The sequence below is a fragment of the Triticum aestivum genome, chromosome 4A (assembly GCF_018294505.1).
Source record: "Triticum aestivum cultivar Chinese Spring chromosome 4A, IWGSC CS RefSeq v2.1, whole genome shotgun sequence".
NCBI lineage: Eukaryota > Viridiplantae > Streptophyta > Magnoliopsida > Poales > Poaceae > Triticum > Triticum aestivum.
Window position 1 is genome coordinate 730,828,428 of NC_057803.1, and position 17,509 is coordinate 730,845,936.

The 17,509-nt window shown below is 46.6% G+C and overlaps 1 protein-coding gene across 1 annotated transcript; it reads left to right on the forward strand.

Moving 5' to 3' along the window:
- The first annotated feature begins 10,721 nt into the window (after positions 1-10,721).
- Positions 10,722-12,026, forward strand: LOC123088414 (uncharacterized). The gene is made up of 2 exons (XM_044510619.1): positions 10,722-10,983; positions 11,450-12,026. Exons 1-2 carry the CDS (start codon positions 10,736-10,738, stop codon positions 11,520-11,522), a joined length of 321 nt encoding a protein of 106 aa, XP_044366554.1. The 5' UTR covers positions 10,722-10,735; the 3' UTR covers positions 11,523-12,026.
- Positions 12,027-17,509: the final 5,483 nt, after the last annotated feature.

Below are 17,509 nucleotides of genomic sequence, written 5' to 3' on the forward strand. Positions count from 1 at the left end.
AGTCTCCTGCGAACGGAAATTTGATCCCCTGTCTGGTTCTCTTTTTCACTAGACAGTGTATCAGGGGCTACTATCCATACTATGACAATCTACAAAAGCTCCTAAAACATACCTCAAAGCCTTTTATAAAGCTGATGCAGGATTCATTCAGTCCACTTTCAGCGGACTTAATCTTTTCAATCACCGAGCCCATAAGGGCATGATGTTCATCAACGATGGAAGCACTCTTTAGCGCTTTTGATAAGCTGCCTTGCACCTCTGGTTGGACAGGGGTCGTCGGCGGAGCAGGCTCGCCCCCTCCAGTCAAAGTGGGCTGCCTGCACGATCCCGGAGCATCAAAGGTCTCCGGGGCTGTGTCCAGCTGTGGGCCGAATTCAAGATTGCCCCCACCATCCACGCTCATGGGAGCCTCCACTCTCGTATATCCGCCCCCTGAGGTGTGCCCTCCCTGGTCTAAGTCCTTCTGGGACGACACCTCGGTGTCATGCCCGAGCTTCGGGGAAGGGGCCTTCGGAGGCGTCTCGCTCTCTAGGGCATCTGAGCTCAACGAATCCTCCGATGAGGACTGTTCGGCGCGGGACCTCGCCGGGCTGCAAAAAGTGTGGCACAAATTAAAATATTATGCCTTAATGATCCTAGACACATAGGTGTGTTCGGATTTCGTGTACTCACGAGTTTACCAGGGGCTGGGCCTTGGGATCCCACTACGTGCTGCTGTCGGTAGCCGTGGTGGACGCCTCTGGTAGGGGAGTTTTCAACTCTTAGGCAGTTCGGCCTCCAAGGATGAGGAGGCCGTCCTTTTCTTTCCTCCCCCATGGGGGACTCGTCTTCTTCCTCCTACTCATCCTCTTTGGAGAAGGGATGGGCATTGGAGTCTTCGGATTTTGTGTCCGAAGCACCGTGACGACGGAGGCCGCTCCTAGTCTTCTTGACCTCTTTGTAGGCCTCTTTCTTCGGCGCCTCGTAAGGCGCTGGGACCAGCATCTTTGTCAGAAGTGGCCTGGCCGGTTCTTCTGGCAACGGGGCCGGATAGTGTATCCGCCCCGCCTTCTTCGTCCATACCTAGGATAATTGTGGAAAGCACGTTTGAGCATCTTCCTCGGGATATGCCAACGAAACATATGGATGGACAAAACATAATTATAACTTACCGGACTTGCAGGGCGGGACAGTTGGTACCCACGGTCCTCAGCGGAGTCCGGCCACGGTTTGCCAGACATAAAAAGCACCTTCTAGATATCCTCGTAGGGTCTGGTGCTCGGCCGGGTCGTACTCCCACAAATTGGAGGCTCGGTGCTGACAAGGAAGAATCAAGGTAACTAACATCACCTGGACTACATCGACAAGCTTGATGTCCTTGTCTTCCATACCCTTGACGCGCGTCTGGAGCACCGATAGTTCATCGGACAAAGACCAGTTCATGCCCTTCTTGGGCCAGGACGTAAGCCGCAGGGGGGCTCCGGATCAAAATTCGGGAGCAGCGCCCACTTTTTGCCACGCGGCTCAGTGATGTAGAACCACTACTGTTGCCACTCCTTGACGGAATCATTAAAAGTGACTGTCGGCCATGTGATCTAGGGCATCATGCTCACCATGGCACCTCCGCACTCGGCGTGCTCGCCGCTCACCACCTTGGGCTTCACATTGAAAATCTTCAACCATAAGCCTAAGTGTGGCGAGATGCGGAGAAAGGCCTCGCACACGACGATAAACATCGAGATGCTGAGGAAGGAATTAGGGGATATATCATGAAAATAGATCCCATAATAATACATGATGCAGCGAACAAATGGGTGAAGGGGAAACCCGAGCCCGCGGACAAAATGAGGGAGGAACACGACGCTCTCATGGGGCTCCGGGGTGGGGACAATCTATCCCGCCGTCGGAAGATGGTGGCCAATTTTCTTGGCCAGGTACCCCGCCTCCCGAAGCTTTTTGATATCCTTCTCCTGGACGGTAGAGGCCATCCATTTTCCTCCTGCTCCGGATCCTGACATTTTCGGAGAACCTTTGTTGGTGGAGAAGAAGTACGCTTGGGCGCTAGGGCTCGAGCAAAAGGGAATGGATGAGCAGAAGGAGAGGAAGGCGTGGGTGAAAAGGAAGAGGCCTTTCCTATTTATAGAGGCAATAAAACTTTGCGCCAACCCACTTGTCTAATAGAACCTGCTCGTTCCCCACCCACCGTGATTGGTGGTGTGGTTTGGTTACCAACACCCGTGTTGATGAGAATCCCGTGATAAGGGGACACAATCTCTGCTTCGACAAGACATGCCCAGAAAACCGCATCGCAATATGCGCATCAGCTGGATGAGAAACGGTTCGGATAAGGACCGGGCCACAGTGTGATATCAAGTTATGAAAAATTGTCAGCAGATTCGATTCGTGAAAAACTATGCTCTCTACGGTGGTATGTGGGAATTATTTTGCAGAGCCGGACAAGATTCATATGTTCGAAATTTATTTTGGAGTATTCGGAGATGGAACCCTCCATGCAATGACGAAGACAATCTGTGCGCCGGACTCATCGTCATTGAAGCCTAGCTCAGGGGCTACTGAGGGAGTCCTGGATTAGGGGGTATCCGGGCGTCCGGACTATATACTTTGGCCGGACTGTTGGACTATGAAGATACAAGATTGAAGACTTCGTCCCGTGTCCGGGTGGGACTCTCCTTGGCATGGAAGGCAAGCTTGGCAATTCAAATATGTAGATTCCCTTCTCTGTAACCGACTTTGTGTAACCCTAACCCCCTCCGGTGTCTATATAAACCGGAGGGTTTAGTCCATAGGACAACAATCATAATCATAGGCTAGCTTCTAGGGTTTAGCCTCTACGATCTCGTGGTAGAACAACTCCTGTAATACTCATATCATCAAGATCAATCATGCAGGAAGTAGGGTATTACCTCCATCGAGAGGAAGTAGGGCAAGCTTGGCAATTCAAATATGTAGGTTCCCTTCTCTGTAACCGACTTTGTGTAACCCTAACCCCCTCCGGTGTCTATATAAACCGGAGGGTTTAGTCCGTAGGACAACAATCATAATCATAGGCTAGCTTCTAGGGTTTAGCCTCTACGATCTCGTGGTAGAACAACTCCTGTAATACTCATATCATCAAGATCAATCAAGCAGGAAGTAGGGTATTACCTCCATCGAGAGGGCCCGAACCTGGGTAAACATCGTGTCCCCAGCCTCCTGTTACCATTAGCCTTAGACGCGCAGTTCGGGACCCCCTACCTGCGATCCGCTGGTTTTGACACCGACAGTCGCCGCTGTGCTCGCACTCAGGGATCTTATCACTATCAAACATTTCCTATCACTAGTAGAAAAGGGGGCAAAGGTCCAGGCCGGGTCAGCCCATTAGTCCCGGTTCAGTCCAGAACAGGGACCCATGGTGGCATTGGACCCGGTTCGTGAGCCCCGGGGGCCGGCCGGGCCACATGGGCCATTGGTCCCGGTTCGTCTGGACCTTTTGGTCCCGGTTGGTGGTACGAACCAGGACCAATGGGCCTCGCTCTTGGCCCACCACCATTGGTCCGGTTGGTGGCTTGAACCGGGACCAAAGGCTGACCTTTAGTCCCGGTTCATGCCACCAACCGGGACCAATGAGGTGCCTATATATACCCCCTCGCTTAAGAGCAGAGCACACTGCTCTATTTTTTTTGGCCGCCGAGGGGGAGAGGGCTTGGTGGTGCTCTAGCTCACCTCCTATGCACACAAGGTGTTCGATGGAATGCACCAGCCACACAACTTAAGATTTCTCCTCTCCAAGCTCGACCTCCAAGCTCCATTTTCCTCAATATTTGTCTAGGTTTAGCGGTCCGTCATGCCCCGTCCCCGTCTTCACCGCCGTCGATCACTCGCGCCGATCTCATCGCCGGCACCAATGTGGTGAGCCTCTTGTTCTTATCTTCTTTCTGAAAGAAAAAATATTCTTACTTGTATGTTTAGATAGATACTTGTATTATTTTCTTACTTTTATTATTGCATCTTATATAGTGCGATGGTTTTGGTATCCGCCCCCGTCGGCCCTCGTCCTGTCTATGATTCGGATGTGGTATATATTATCTTTTCATAACTATTGGTTCATTTATTGTTTATGACAATTATGTCAACCAACGTGACATAGATTTTATTTATCTAGGAGGTTGTTGAACCGGAAATTCCAACCGACCCTATTGCCGAGAGGTTAAATTTAGTTGAAGAAGAAAACAATTTCTTGAAGGAAAAAAATAAGAAAAATTGAGGAGGAGAAGATGATATTGGAGTTGCATGTTGTGGATGTCGTTGATGATCACAAGATCAAGATGGATGCAATGCGCTTGAGGATTAGAAAGATTAGAAAATATGCCATTCATACCGAGGCTTGGTATCATTATGCCGTTGGATCAGTTATTACCTTGGTTACGATTATGATCGCATTTGTTTTCGTATTGAAATGTTTTACATAGTTTCAATGTATGGTTTAATTAATTTAGATGCTCCGCAGAGCTTTATGTTGTTAGATGAGAACTATCTATGTACTTTGGTTTTAATGTGATTATGAACTTCTATTAATTTGGTCACTTAATTATCTATTCATGATGTTCTGTAATGATTATTGACACACTTAATTATATATAATGCACGCAGATGAACCGGCAATGGATGTACGGTGACAGACACACCTCCGAGTACATTAAGGGCGTGCATGATTTTCTCGAAGTGGCTGAGGCAAACAAGCAGAATGGTTTTATGTGTTGTCCATGCCCTATATGTGGGAATACGAAGTCTTACTCTGACCGGAAAATCCTTCACACCCACCTGCATTACAAGGGTTTCATGCCACAATATAATGTTTGGACGAGGCACGGAGAAATAGGGGTTATGATGGAAGACGGCGAAGAAGAAGAGTACGATGTCAACTATGTGCCCCCGGAATACGGTGATGCTACTGAACATCAAGAGGAACCAGACGATTTTGCACGATGATGCTGCAACGGGCGAAGCTGCTGAAGATCAAGAGGAACCAGACGATGTGCCTGATGATGATGATCTCCGCCGGGTCATTATCGATGCAAGGACGCAATGCGAAAGTCAAAAGGAGAAGCTGAAGTTCGATCGCATGTTAGAGGATCACAAAAAAGGTTGTACCCGAATCGCGAAGATGGAAACACAAAGCTCGGTACCATACTGGAATTGCTGCAGTGGAAGGCAGAGAATGCTGTGCCTAACAAAGGATTTGAGAAGCTACTAAAAATATTGAAGAAGAAGCTTCCAAAGGATAAAGAATTGCCCGACAGTACATACGCAACAAAGAAGGTCGTATGCCCTCTAGGATTGGAGGTGCAGAAGATACATGCATGCCCTAATGACTGCATCCTCTACTGCGGTGCGTACAAGGATCTAAACGCATGCCCGGTATGCGGTGCATTACGGTATAAGATCAGTCGAGATGACCCAGGTGATGTTGACGGCGAGCCCCCTAGGAAGAGGGTTCCTGCGAAGGTGATGTGGTATGGTCCTATAATACCACGGTTGAAACGTCTGTTCAGAAACGGAGAGCATGCCAAGTTGATGCGATGGCACAGTGAGGACCGTAAGAAAGACGGGAAGTTGAGAGCACCCGCTGACGGGTCGCAGTGGCGAAAAATAGAGAGAAAGTACTGGGATGAGTTTGCAAGTGACCCAAGTAACGTATGGTTTGCTTTAAGCGCGGATGGTATTAATCCTTTTGGGGAGCAGAGCAGCAATCACAGCACCTGGCCAGTGACTCTATGTATGTATAACCTTCCTCCTTGGATGTGCATGAAGCGGAAGTTCATTATGATGCCAGTTCTCATCCAAGGCCCTAAGCAACCCGGCAACAACATTGATGTGTACCTAAGGCCATTAGTTGAAGAACTTTTACAGCTGTGGAATGGAAACGGTGTACATACGTGGGATGAGCACAAACAGGAGGAATTTGACCTAAAGGCGTTGCTTTCGTGACCATCAACAATTGGCCCACTCTCAGTAACCTTTCAGGACAGACAAACAAGGGATACCACGCATGCACACACAGTTTACTTGACACCGATAGTATATACCTGGGAAGCTATAGGAAGAATGTGTACCTGGGCCATCGTCGATTTCTTCCGACCAACCATTAATGTTGAAAGAAAGGCAAGCATTTCAATGGCGAGGCAGATCACCGGAAGAAGCCCGACATGCGTATCGGTGATCACATACTTGCTATGGTCAATGATTTACACGTAATCGTTGGAAAGGATCCCGGTGCACTAGCTATTCCGAATGACGCTGAGGGACACACACCCATGTGGAAGAAGAAATCTATATTTTGGGACCTACCCTACTGGAAAGACCTAGAGGTCCGCTCTTCAATCGACGTGATGCACGTGACGAAGAACCTTTGCGTGAACCTGCTAGGCTTCTTGGGCGTGTATGGAAAGACAAAAGATACACCTGAGGCACGGGAGGACCTGCAACGTTTGCACGAAAAAGACGGCATGCCTCTGAAGCAGTATGAAGGTCCTGCCAGCTACGCTCTTACGAAAGAAGAGAAAGAAATCTTCTTTGAATGCCTGCTCAGTATGAAGGTCTAGACTGGCTTCTCGTCGAATATAAAGGGAATAATAAATATGCTAGAGAAAAAAGTTCCAGAACCTAAAGTCTCATGACTGCCACGTGATTATGACGCAACTGCTTCCGGTTGCATTGAGGGGGCTTCTACTGGAAAACGTCCGATTAGCCATTGTGAAGCTATGTGCATTCCTCAATGCAATCTCTCAGAAGGAGATCGATCCATAAATCATACCAAGGCTAAGGAGTGATGTGGCGCAATGTCTTGTCAGTTTCGAGCTGGTGTTCCCACCATCCTTCTTCAATATCATGACGCATGTCCTAGTTCATCTAGTCGACGAGATTGTCATTCTGGGGCCCGTATTTCTACACAATATGTTCCCATTTGAGAGGTTCATGGGAGTCCTAAAGAAATATGTCCGTAACCGCGCTAGGCCAGAAGGAAGCATCTCCATGGGCCATCAAACAGAGGATGTCATCGGGTTTTGTGTTGATTTTATTCCTGGCCTTAAGAAGATAGGTCTCCCTAAATCGCGGTATGAGGGGAGACTGACTGGAAAAGGCACGCTTGGAAGGGACTCAATAATATGCAGGGACGGATATTCTTGGTCTCAAGCACACTATACAGTTCTACAGAACTCTACCTTGGTGACCCTGTATGTCGATGAACACAAGAACAGTTTGCGCTCCAAACACTCGGAGCAGTGCGACAACTGGATTACATGTGAACACATCAGGACTTTCAGCAGTTGGTTCGAAACACGTCTCAGAGGTGACAACACTGTTTGTGATGAGCTGTACTTGTTGTCCAGGGGACCATCTTCGACTGTTACGATTTGGAAAGGATACGAGATAAATGGGAATACATTTTACACGATTGACCAAGATCAAAAGAGCACCAACCAAAACAACAGTGTCCGCTTTGATGCAACAAACAAGAGGGGAAAGGACACATATTATGGTTACATAGTGGACATATGGGAACTTGGCTACGGACATGATTTTAAGGTCCCTTTGTTTAAGTGCAAATGGGTCAATCTGTCACGAGGCGGGGTACAGGTAGACCCATAGTACGGAATGACAACATTGGATCTGAAAAATCTTGGGTACACTGACGAACCGTTCGTCCTAGCCAATGATGTGGGACATGTCTACCAGACCGAGAAAAAGAAAAGATAAGGAAGCGAATACATCATACGATGAGCCAAAGCGCCACATAGTTCTTTCAGGAAAAAGGGACATCGTGGGAGTGGAGGGCAAGACAGACATGTCTGAAGATTATGAAAAGTTTCATGAAATTCCTCCCTTCAAAGTCAAGCCTCACCCAAGCATCCTCAGAAATGATGAAGATTATCCATGGTTACGGTGCAATAAGCAAATGACACAAGCGAAGAAAAAGTGAAGACTTTCTCCCGCAACTATTATGATGATACCATGCCAACTTTGTAACAGACGAGTATGATACCATTGTCCGTTTTGTACATGCACATGCTATGTGGGTGAAATTATGATACCATGCCAACTTTCAACTTTTTCAGAGTTCATTTGAAATGCTTTAATGTCTTATGGTTCGGCCCTCGTAATACCTTTAATCCCGGTTCGCTCCTTGTCAACTATGTTCTCACCAAGAACTCTCAAGAGGGCACCATTGGTCTCGGTTCATCTGGACCTTTTGGTCCCGGTTCCACGCAAGAAACCGGGACCAATGCGCCTCGCCCCTGGCCCATAACCATTAGTTCCGGTTTGTGCCACAAACCGAGACTAAAGGGTTGGTCCTCGTTGCGCTCAGAGTTTAGTCCCACCTCGCCAACCGAAGGGCGCTCACACCGGTTTATAATCTCGTCCCTCTCTGCCTTGTTGAGCTCCTCTCAAAGTGAAAATAGATGCCCCTATACAGGGAATTTGACCTAAATTCATAGTGAATTTCTCTGAAATTCATAGAAATTTATTATGAATTTAGGTCAAATTTTCTCTATAGGCGCATCTATGTTCATTTTTTTAGTAAAGTTAATCACAAACTTGTGATTCACACAAATTTCAAAGAATTCAAATTTTAACTATTCAAATTTGAAAACTAATGGCACTAACAGAAAGTTTATAATTTTTCTAAAACTAATGGCACTAACAGAAAGTTTATAATTTTGCTGACCTAAAAGCAACAGGAATTAAAAAATAAGGCAAAAAACAAAAGAAAATAAATAATGCAGAAAACAAAACAAAAAAATGGAAACAAAATAAAAATAGCAACAATAAGTATTTTGTTGAAAGTAGAAACAAAATAAAATAAATAAAGCAACAAAGAAAACAAAAAAACAAAAAAAGTGTTTTCAAATTTGAAAACTAATGGCACTAACAGAAAGTTTATAATTTTTCTAAAACTAAAAGCAAAAAAGAATTAAAAAATAAAGCAAAAACAAATGAAAATAAATAATGCAGAAAACAAAACAAAAAAACTAGAAAAAAAATAAAAATAGCAACAATAAGTATTTTGTTGTAAGTAGAAACAAAATAAAATAAATAAAGCAAGAAAGAAAACAAAAAAACAAAAAAAGGGTTTTCAAATTTGAAAACTAATGGCACTAACAGAAAGTTTATAATTTTTCTAAAACTAAAAGAAAAAGGAATTAAAAATAAAGCAAAAAACAAAAGAAAATAAATAATGCAAAAAAAACAAAAAATAGGAATAAAAATAAAAATAGCAACAATATGTAAAGAAAACAAAAAAAACAAAAAAGTGCCTCCTACTGGGCCCCACGACCTGAATACGACTAGAAACCCAACAATGGGCTAGGATTCAGACCCGTAGTAAGCCCAATAGGCCCACAGGCACATAGAGACTAATTAGGCCCGAAAGCCTGCTTTAGAGAGGAGTTCGAGAGGGTTGGCGCATCGCACCTTATAAACAGGTGCGTGTCTCTCTCGGCTAGCGAAGTGGGACTAAACTCCCACCACCACGCCGTTGTGCAAGGCCCATTGGTCCCGGTTGGTGGCACCAACCAGGACTAAAGGGGGGGCATTGGTACCGGTTGGTAACCGGGACTAATGCACCCCTTTAGTCTCGGTTGGTGCCACCAACCAGGACCAAAGGCCGCCGCTTCCCGCCCTTTGGGCTACCAAAAACTGGCCTTTGGTCCCGGTTGGTGGCACGAACCGGGACCAAAGAGGGCATTCGTCCCGGTTTGTGCCACGAACCGGGACCAAACCCTTTCCTATATAACCAAACACTTGGGAAATTTCCCCCCACCCGCCATTCTTCTCTCCAACACCGCCAGGCTGCTGCGCTGCTCCTCGACGCCGGCCCCTGCCCCGACGTCGCCGTCGCCTGCCCTAGTAGCTTGAGGTCGTTGTCGCCGCCCGCTCGCCGTCGCCCGTGCCCTCGCCCGACGCCGTCGCCGCTCGCCGCCCTGCCCTGACGCGCTTCGCGCGCCCCGGCCCGCCCTCGTCGTCGTTGTCGCCCTGCGCCGCCCCCTTCCTCGCCAGCCGTCGCCCGTGCCCCGTCGCCGTCCTCGCCGCCGAACGCGCACCCCCTGCCCCGTTGCCGTCCTCGCCGCCGAACCCGCGCCCCTGCCCCTCCGTTGGTCCGGCCGGCGCCCCTCCCCTGTTTTGTTTTCTTATATTACATGCTTGTTTTTTTCAGATTATATATATATATGTATATATGTGAGTATATGTATTTTGTATATTGCTTCTTTTCAGATTTTTTTCATATATATGAGATTTGTATTTTGCTTTTTTATAAAAATGTATATATGTTTGTATGTTCTCTGTGTATCTCTATCTCTACCTACTAATAAACCAGGAGTCGTTTCTGGTCGTCCGTTGTTAGTACTTTTGCAAAAAAGACCCTGTACTTTTGGGTAATCAACCCGCAGTCCACGATTAAGTGAATAACATTTTGCTCAGCATGTTTACATAAAAACACCTCATATTTTATATAATCAGACCGCAGTCCATCACCATCTCTTTCCTCCTGAGTCCGGGCGCTCCAAGCCGGTTCCGAGCGAGATGGGGCCGCTATGCAGATGACGCTGGGCGCGGCGGCGGCGATCTCCGGCCAGATCCTGTCGGGGAGGCGATGCAGGGGCCGGATCCTGTTCCGGGGACGGCGTGGAGGCAATCTACGAGGCGCGGGAGGAGGTCAGGCGGCGGGGCTTGAACTCCAGCGGGCCCCTTTTTGATGGACGGGGCCGCCCACATCGCCAGCGACTCCCCGGAGGACGAAAGGGCCTCCTCCTCCGCGTCCTCTACCGGCTCGGCCTCCTGGCGCTCCCGGCCGCACAAGTGGATTCACCTGCGGCAGCGCCGGCGACCGTTGTCCGCTCGGAGAGGAGAGGGCGGCGAAGCCAATGGCAAGGGCGACGGTGACGACGTGCAGGACCTCGCGCTGCCGCTGGGGAGATGTCCTTCACGGCGGTTCTCGCCCAGGTGAGCGTCTCCTCGGGTTTGGCCACTGCTCTTGTTCCTTAATTGGTAGGCGGCCCAAAGATTCGATTTTTCCGCCCCTCGTGCGGTTCTGTGGATTAGTGCCTTGCTTCATGGTCCCTCGATTGCTAATTGAACGACGGCCGGCGGCTAGCTGATGTGGTGGCCGGTCTCTGGCTCGCGAGCGTCGTGGTGCTCGAAAACTCAAATCCCTCGAGTGGTGCAAACTCCGCATCATGGACGACAGGTCGAGCGCCCGCGGCAGCCAGCCGTCATACAACCCATGCGGAAGAAGACGATTGTGTTTCCGTGGTTGGTGAAGGGGCTGGTGTCATCGTGCCTGTCAGCGTAGTTGTTGTTCTGAGAATTTCCATGATAAGCAAGCAGTGAATCTGTCTTGGCTGCAGATAAAAACTGTTGCAGCGGTATATGGATTCAGAAGTGACGAGTGCCCATGATTATGTTGCAGTACATGCCTTTGGAAAACCATGGCCAGTGTTGTTTCCACCGGACCGGGTCCTCTCTCCGCTGTTCTGATCTAATGTCGACTGCGTGCCGTTGGCTTCCCATGCACAAGGTCCTACCGGCGGCATTGGGCACCACGTGGGAAGCGGAAGGAGGAGCCGCAACTCTCCATGCAAGCTCGGGTCAATGTCATCGCAAGTTCCGTGCTCGGCATTGCTGTTCAATCTTGCCTCAGCTGATTTCGCCCGCCGTCCGCCCGATGCTCCACACTTTGCCGTAACTCAATCTGCCGGTTCTCCGCTTGAGGTACGTACTGAAGCTAACCTTGCAAGAGGCAGGCATGGGAGGCATGATTGTTGCTGAAGCGGAACTCATAAATGTCTCACGTCATGTGGTTCTGTGCTATTCTTAATCTTCTTCTCTGAAGTGTGTAGTTTCAGTTTCACATCAAATGTGTTGCGCTTGCAGTGCGTACCAATGTACAGTTTATCGATGTGTATATATGCGGAGTCGATGGAAAACATTGAAGCCAGTAGTTGTATACCTATTTCAAAAATCAGCAAGTGGTTAGTAACATTCTACATCAAGGTATTACAGAGAGAAAGGAGTATCTCCTATTTTATTTTTGTGGGATTGGGAGCAATTTAGAAACTTATGAAAATATAGGAATCATTCTCACTTTAATCTCCAGTCCTCTTGTTTTGCTTCATTTATCATGCATTATGCATGTCATATGTTCCCACAAATGCCTGGCAGAAGCACAACTTTCATAGGGAACGTAGAATGGTCACTTTGGTAGCAGGGCAGATGCACGTTCCCAGTGTATATGTAAAATTATATGCATATCTAGCCATAGAAATACATGCATCTGAACCGCATCGGACATAGTGTCGGACTGTCAGCCTAAAATATTCCTCTTTATATCGTTCTCCATTTCTGTAAATATGCAAATATAAGTGCCATGTATGTGCTTGTGGAACTTTTGCTGTAAAATTTCACGCTTCTTTACAAAAAGTAGGTTGAAGAAAGTTTTGATTTTTCTTGGATAGGTTATCATATGACAGAACGTCTGGGGTGAAAGCTAAGCTACTTCCAATGGTAAGAATTGAAATCTGGATGAAACCTCCATTATTTGTTTTATATATTTTTAGATACATGAGAGAACTAATGATATTTTTAGACTGTAGAACAACCCTTTCAAGGATTCTCTCTCTATGAGCATATATATTGCCTCAGCTTATATCCATTGCCGCACGCATGGGCGTGTCAGTAGCATTACTTTGATAATATGTCTATATCACTGTAATGTTGGACATAAGTTCTGCTACATCCAAACAAGCTTATCTGATTTCCAAGAAGAGTAAAAAAATCTTTAGTAATTTCCTGGATTTTGCTTATATCACTGTAATGTTGGACAATAAGTTCTTAATACATTTGGAGCATCTACTCTCTGGTAAGGAGTCATGGGGAAGACTATATTTTTAGTTGACATTGTAAATGATTTTAATGGCCACAATTTTTTTTCTTGTTTCTTTTCAGGTCCCAAATGAGAAGGCAAGAAGGTATCAGCTGTATGAGAAGACCCCCGCCCATGCCCATTCCATTCTCTATGAAGTCAAAAGTTTCCCACTGAATATATTTGGTACTAAAACGGTCGTTATGTCAGCACCACGATCGTGTGCCTATTGTTGGCTCTTAATTCTTTAGGATTATTTGATTTGTTTGATTCATTCTGTTCATATTTATGCAGCAACAAAATACATTCAAGATCAGGGTGTGTGAGGGTTAAACATGTTAATTTATGTGGCATCAAGCTATGTATGTTGATAGCATGATCTCCTTTTCTTTTGCTTTGTAGAATTATTCTCGACACTGGAGATATATGCTAATCCTCTAGCTTTGCTAATTTTATCTTTTGGTTTCATTTCAGTGGTGGAGTATCGCACCTCATTCACAGTTGTAGATGTGTGTCAAGATATCAAATCATCTGTCTTTTAGGTCAACGGCATGCCCATGGTGGTTCACCCCTAGATTTAAATGACTCTAAAGTCCATGGTCCACCTAATAAAGATAGAAATAATTATGTTGGTAAGGTGGGTTAAACCCAACTTAAGCTCACACTGTTTTTATGTTCTCTTACACCTGCAGGTATTATTAAACAATATCCTAACTGAATATCAAACACATTGCTGGCTACATGATATGTAAAGTAAAATGTATGTTGCTACTAAAATTTATATCCGAATGATCGTGGCCATTATCTATTTTTAAGCAAACATATCTCCCAAGTTTGACAAAGGTTTCCTTCATACTTCGATCAATATTTTCCTCCATTCTTGAATATAGCTATTTGTAATGTTCCTTTAGTTGAATTCTGGAAGGATTTGGTACAATAACATTACTTTCACATTGTCACTGGAGGTGAGGGTTACATTAATTTGTGATGTTTGTAAGAGTTTTATATAAGAAGTGACACGTGGAGCTCGTTTTGCGAAATGTGAGACATCTAAAAATTATCACTAAGTTTGAATTCACACCGTCTTTCCCTGTTGCATTTATGGCAAACTCCAATCAGAGTAATGGCGTGGCCATTGGAGTAGATCTATGTGTAATGTTATCTTCTGCCATTTGTGATGTTTGTTAGAGTTGGATACAAAAAGTGGCGCGTACTAGCACGCCGGAATAGGTTTTTTGATATTTTTTGCCCGTTGCAACGCACGCGCATTTGTACTAGTATATGTTCATATATGCAACAGTTAGATTTATATATTTAGAAAAGGATTATCTATATATGTTCTCTGATTTAGTACATTTTAGGTTAGTTTCATTTTTAGAAAAGTTTTATATATTTAGGAGAGGAAAAAGGAAAATAAGAAGAGGAAAAAGGAGAAGAAGAGGAGAGGAAGAAAAGGCAGAGGAGAATAAGAGGAGAGGAAGAAAAGGAAGAGGAGAAGAAGAAAGGAATAGAGGAGAATTTCCTCTATTCCTTTCTTCTACTCCTCTTTTTTCTGCTTTTTTTTCTTCGATCTTCTCCTCTATTCCTTTCTTCTTCTCCTCTTTTTCTTCTTCTTCTTTTTCTTATATTTTATCAGGTCTGTCGTCGTCCATATACCCCATTTGCTTCTCAGTGCGGGGTTCTTGTTAGGGACAAGATCCCAATCAGCATCCACCAATGGTATAAGCCTAAGGAGGAAGACCCTGAGGTGTCTTATGTCAATGATATGCAGAAAGATGATCTTTGGACTGAGCTGAAGGCAAATTTCACCCTACCGCCAGAGGAGGATCCGGAGAAGCCAGTTAAAGAGAAATTAATCAAGTCTTGTGCTCTTAAGAAGATGGCAGGCCTACTCAGGAGGTGGAGGAGAGAGCTGAAAAAGTTTGTCGACAAAGAAGAGACACCAGAATTCATCGGCAAATATGAGAAGATCAGAGATCATTGGCCCGCATTTATGGCCCACAAGACATCGGAAAAGAGTAAGAAGATGTTGGCGACAAACAAGCAAAATGCTGCAAAGAAGAAGTTTCACCATCGCACGGGGTCAGGTGGCTACCTCAAAGCCCGGCCTAAGTGGTCCAAGGCTGAGAATGATCCGCTTGATAAAGGGATCGAACCAGAGACAATGAACTGGCCAAACCGTTGCCGGACTTGGTTCTTCGGGGCTGGCGGAACCTTGGACCCTGTATCAGGGAAGTGCCGTTGGACGGACGAGCAACTGAAAATACCAGTCAACAGGCTTCGGCACTATATCGATGCAGCGCAGCAAGGGACGTTCGTTCCAGACAGGGAGAAGGACGAGCTCACAATGGCCCTCGGGAATCCTGAGCACCCTGGACGGACACGAGGCACGCCAGGCTCCATTCTATGGAAGGTTGGTTTTCCGGACGCAGGCGATTACAAATGCCATGAGAGGAGGAAGAAAGTGGAGCATAGCCAACTGGAGGCGCTGCACGCAAGGGTACAAGGGCTAGAGGAACGGGAAGCAGATCGCAGCAAACAACCTGCCGAAGCTTCCCCCGAAGCTACCCGGCCATCTTAGCGGAGAAGCAGCTGGCTTCCACCGAGCTGCTTCAGCCGGAGCATGTATTGACGGCTCCTGCTAGGTACCCCGTGGACTTTATCACGGAGTCTCAAAAATGCCACCTTATGACGCAATGGCAGAACTTAAAAGTCAGGGCGGCTGTCGGCCAAGTTCGACCTTCTGAACCCGGTGCAACTTTTCACTGTCGTCCGATTCCAGAAGGATATCCTAGGGTGACGGTGGACGAAATAACAGAGGGATTTGAGGACCTCCAGCTTGACCACCCTACCGGTGAAGGGGAGACTCGGCTGGGTTCTGCTCTGAAGACTCCATGCCTATGGCGGAAGGAGTTCATCAAGATTCCGAACTGGACGCCTCCTCCTCCTCCTCCGGCGAGTCAGGGCACTCTGTCTCCTCCACCGCCTCCTCCTCTGGCGAGTGACGATCAGGGCACTCGGCCTCCTTCCTCGGTGTGTGGTGGCACTCCGCCTCCTTTTCCGCCTGCGCCGACGCGCCCGAGGAGCCAGCAGCCTCCTCCTTCTCTGCCTCGCCAGCAAGGGCGGAAGAGACCCGCCGCCGCCCCGGCTGCTCCGGCGCGTCGTAGTCCTTCTCCACCTCGTAAGCAAGCACAAAAGAAGACAGACGCCACAGCCGCTCCGTCTGCTCCGGCGTCTAGCAGTACAGCCAGCAGAGGCGGGAGGCAATACAGATACGGTCCTTCTCTCAAGCCTCTGGAGAAGTTACCGTACGAGAGGACCGAGGAGGAAAACGTGAAGATCGTGCGGACCGAAGTGGAGGACTTCTTTAAAGGGTTGAAAGCAAAGAGACATCCACCTCCGGAGGAGAAGGTAGATCCGGTGAAAGCAAAGCGCACTATCGATGCCCTGAGGAAACCACCAAAGTCTCCGCCAAGAACCAACTATGAGCGCATTACTGAATAGGCATATCTCGCAGCGGAGCGGTCGGGAAGTTCTGTCAGTGATCAAAGGTTAAAAGAACGAGCAGCTAAGAAAAAAATTGCCCAGCTCAATGTGTCTAGCAGCGACATCGTCGCTAATGCTCCGGGGACGGTGCCCGGTTATAGCAATCTTGCAGATTACCTGCCTGACGATGTAAATTTTGATTTCATGGAGGTGGACGAACACAGATGCGAGTACGGGAAGCCTCTCGTCAAAGATGAAAAATCTCTAACAACGATGATGCGAAGATTCCATAATTGGTACATGAAAACCTGCAGAGAGTCTGGGTGGACGAATACTTTGTATCTGAGAATTAAAGAGGAGCACGACCTCGTTGGAACTGATCTGTTGCCTGTTCCATTTAAGGAGTTCTTCGAGTTCTTCAATCAAAAGGCCCTCGATAAATTAACGGCCTTTTGCTACTGTCTGTAAGTACTATTTCTGTCATTAAGTCTCTATATATAGCTCAGCTCTTTCATTGCATGTATTTATAATTAATTATCCTCACTATATTATGCAGATTGAAGATCGTCGAGTGCAGAAAACAAGAAATGTATGATATTGGGTTCATTAACACAAATATCATAGATGAAATTCAGGTTAAAAAGCACGCCAAAGAGGCCGAGGCCAACTTGCTACAATCGTTGATCAAAAATCAAAACAATGATCTAATACTCTTTCCTTACAACTTCAAGTGAGTGTTACTGTCGTGTGCATATTCGGTTTCCCTTATTACTCGAGCAAGGTTATAGTAATGTAATTGATGAGTTATGCATGCGTGCGCAGCTTCCACTATGTTCTTCTGGAGATTAAGCTTGAGCGGGGACTAGTAACCGTCTTAGACTCGAGACGAAAAGATCCTGAAACATATGCGGACATGACTAAATTGCTCAACAAGTAAGTTCAATCGATCATTATCGCACCATATCGGCAACTTTTTGTTCATTTCCTGATATCTCAAGTAATAATAATTATTTTCTTTGTCTTGCACGGTTTGGAAACAGTTCACCGCAGAAGCTCCGAGACTGCCGAAGGAGCTGCGATATACATACCCGAAAGTAAGTACTACCGGCTAGCTAGTTGCGT

What these genes read in the sequence shown, in the direction of transcription:
- LOC123088414 (XM_044510619.1), top strand. Translation starts at nt 10,736, where the DNA reads ATGGACGGGGCCGCCCACATCGCCAGCGACTCCCCGGAGGACGAAAGG. An exon ending in TCACGGCGGTTCTCGCCCAG is followed by an intron (nt 10,984 to 11,449) that starts GTGAGCGTCTCC and finishes ATTATGTTGCAG; the next exon opens with TACATGCCTTTGGAAAACCA.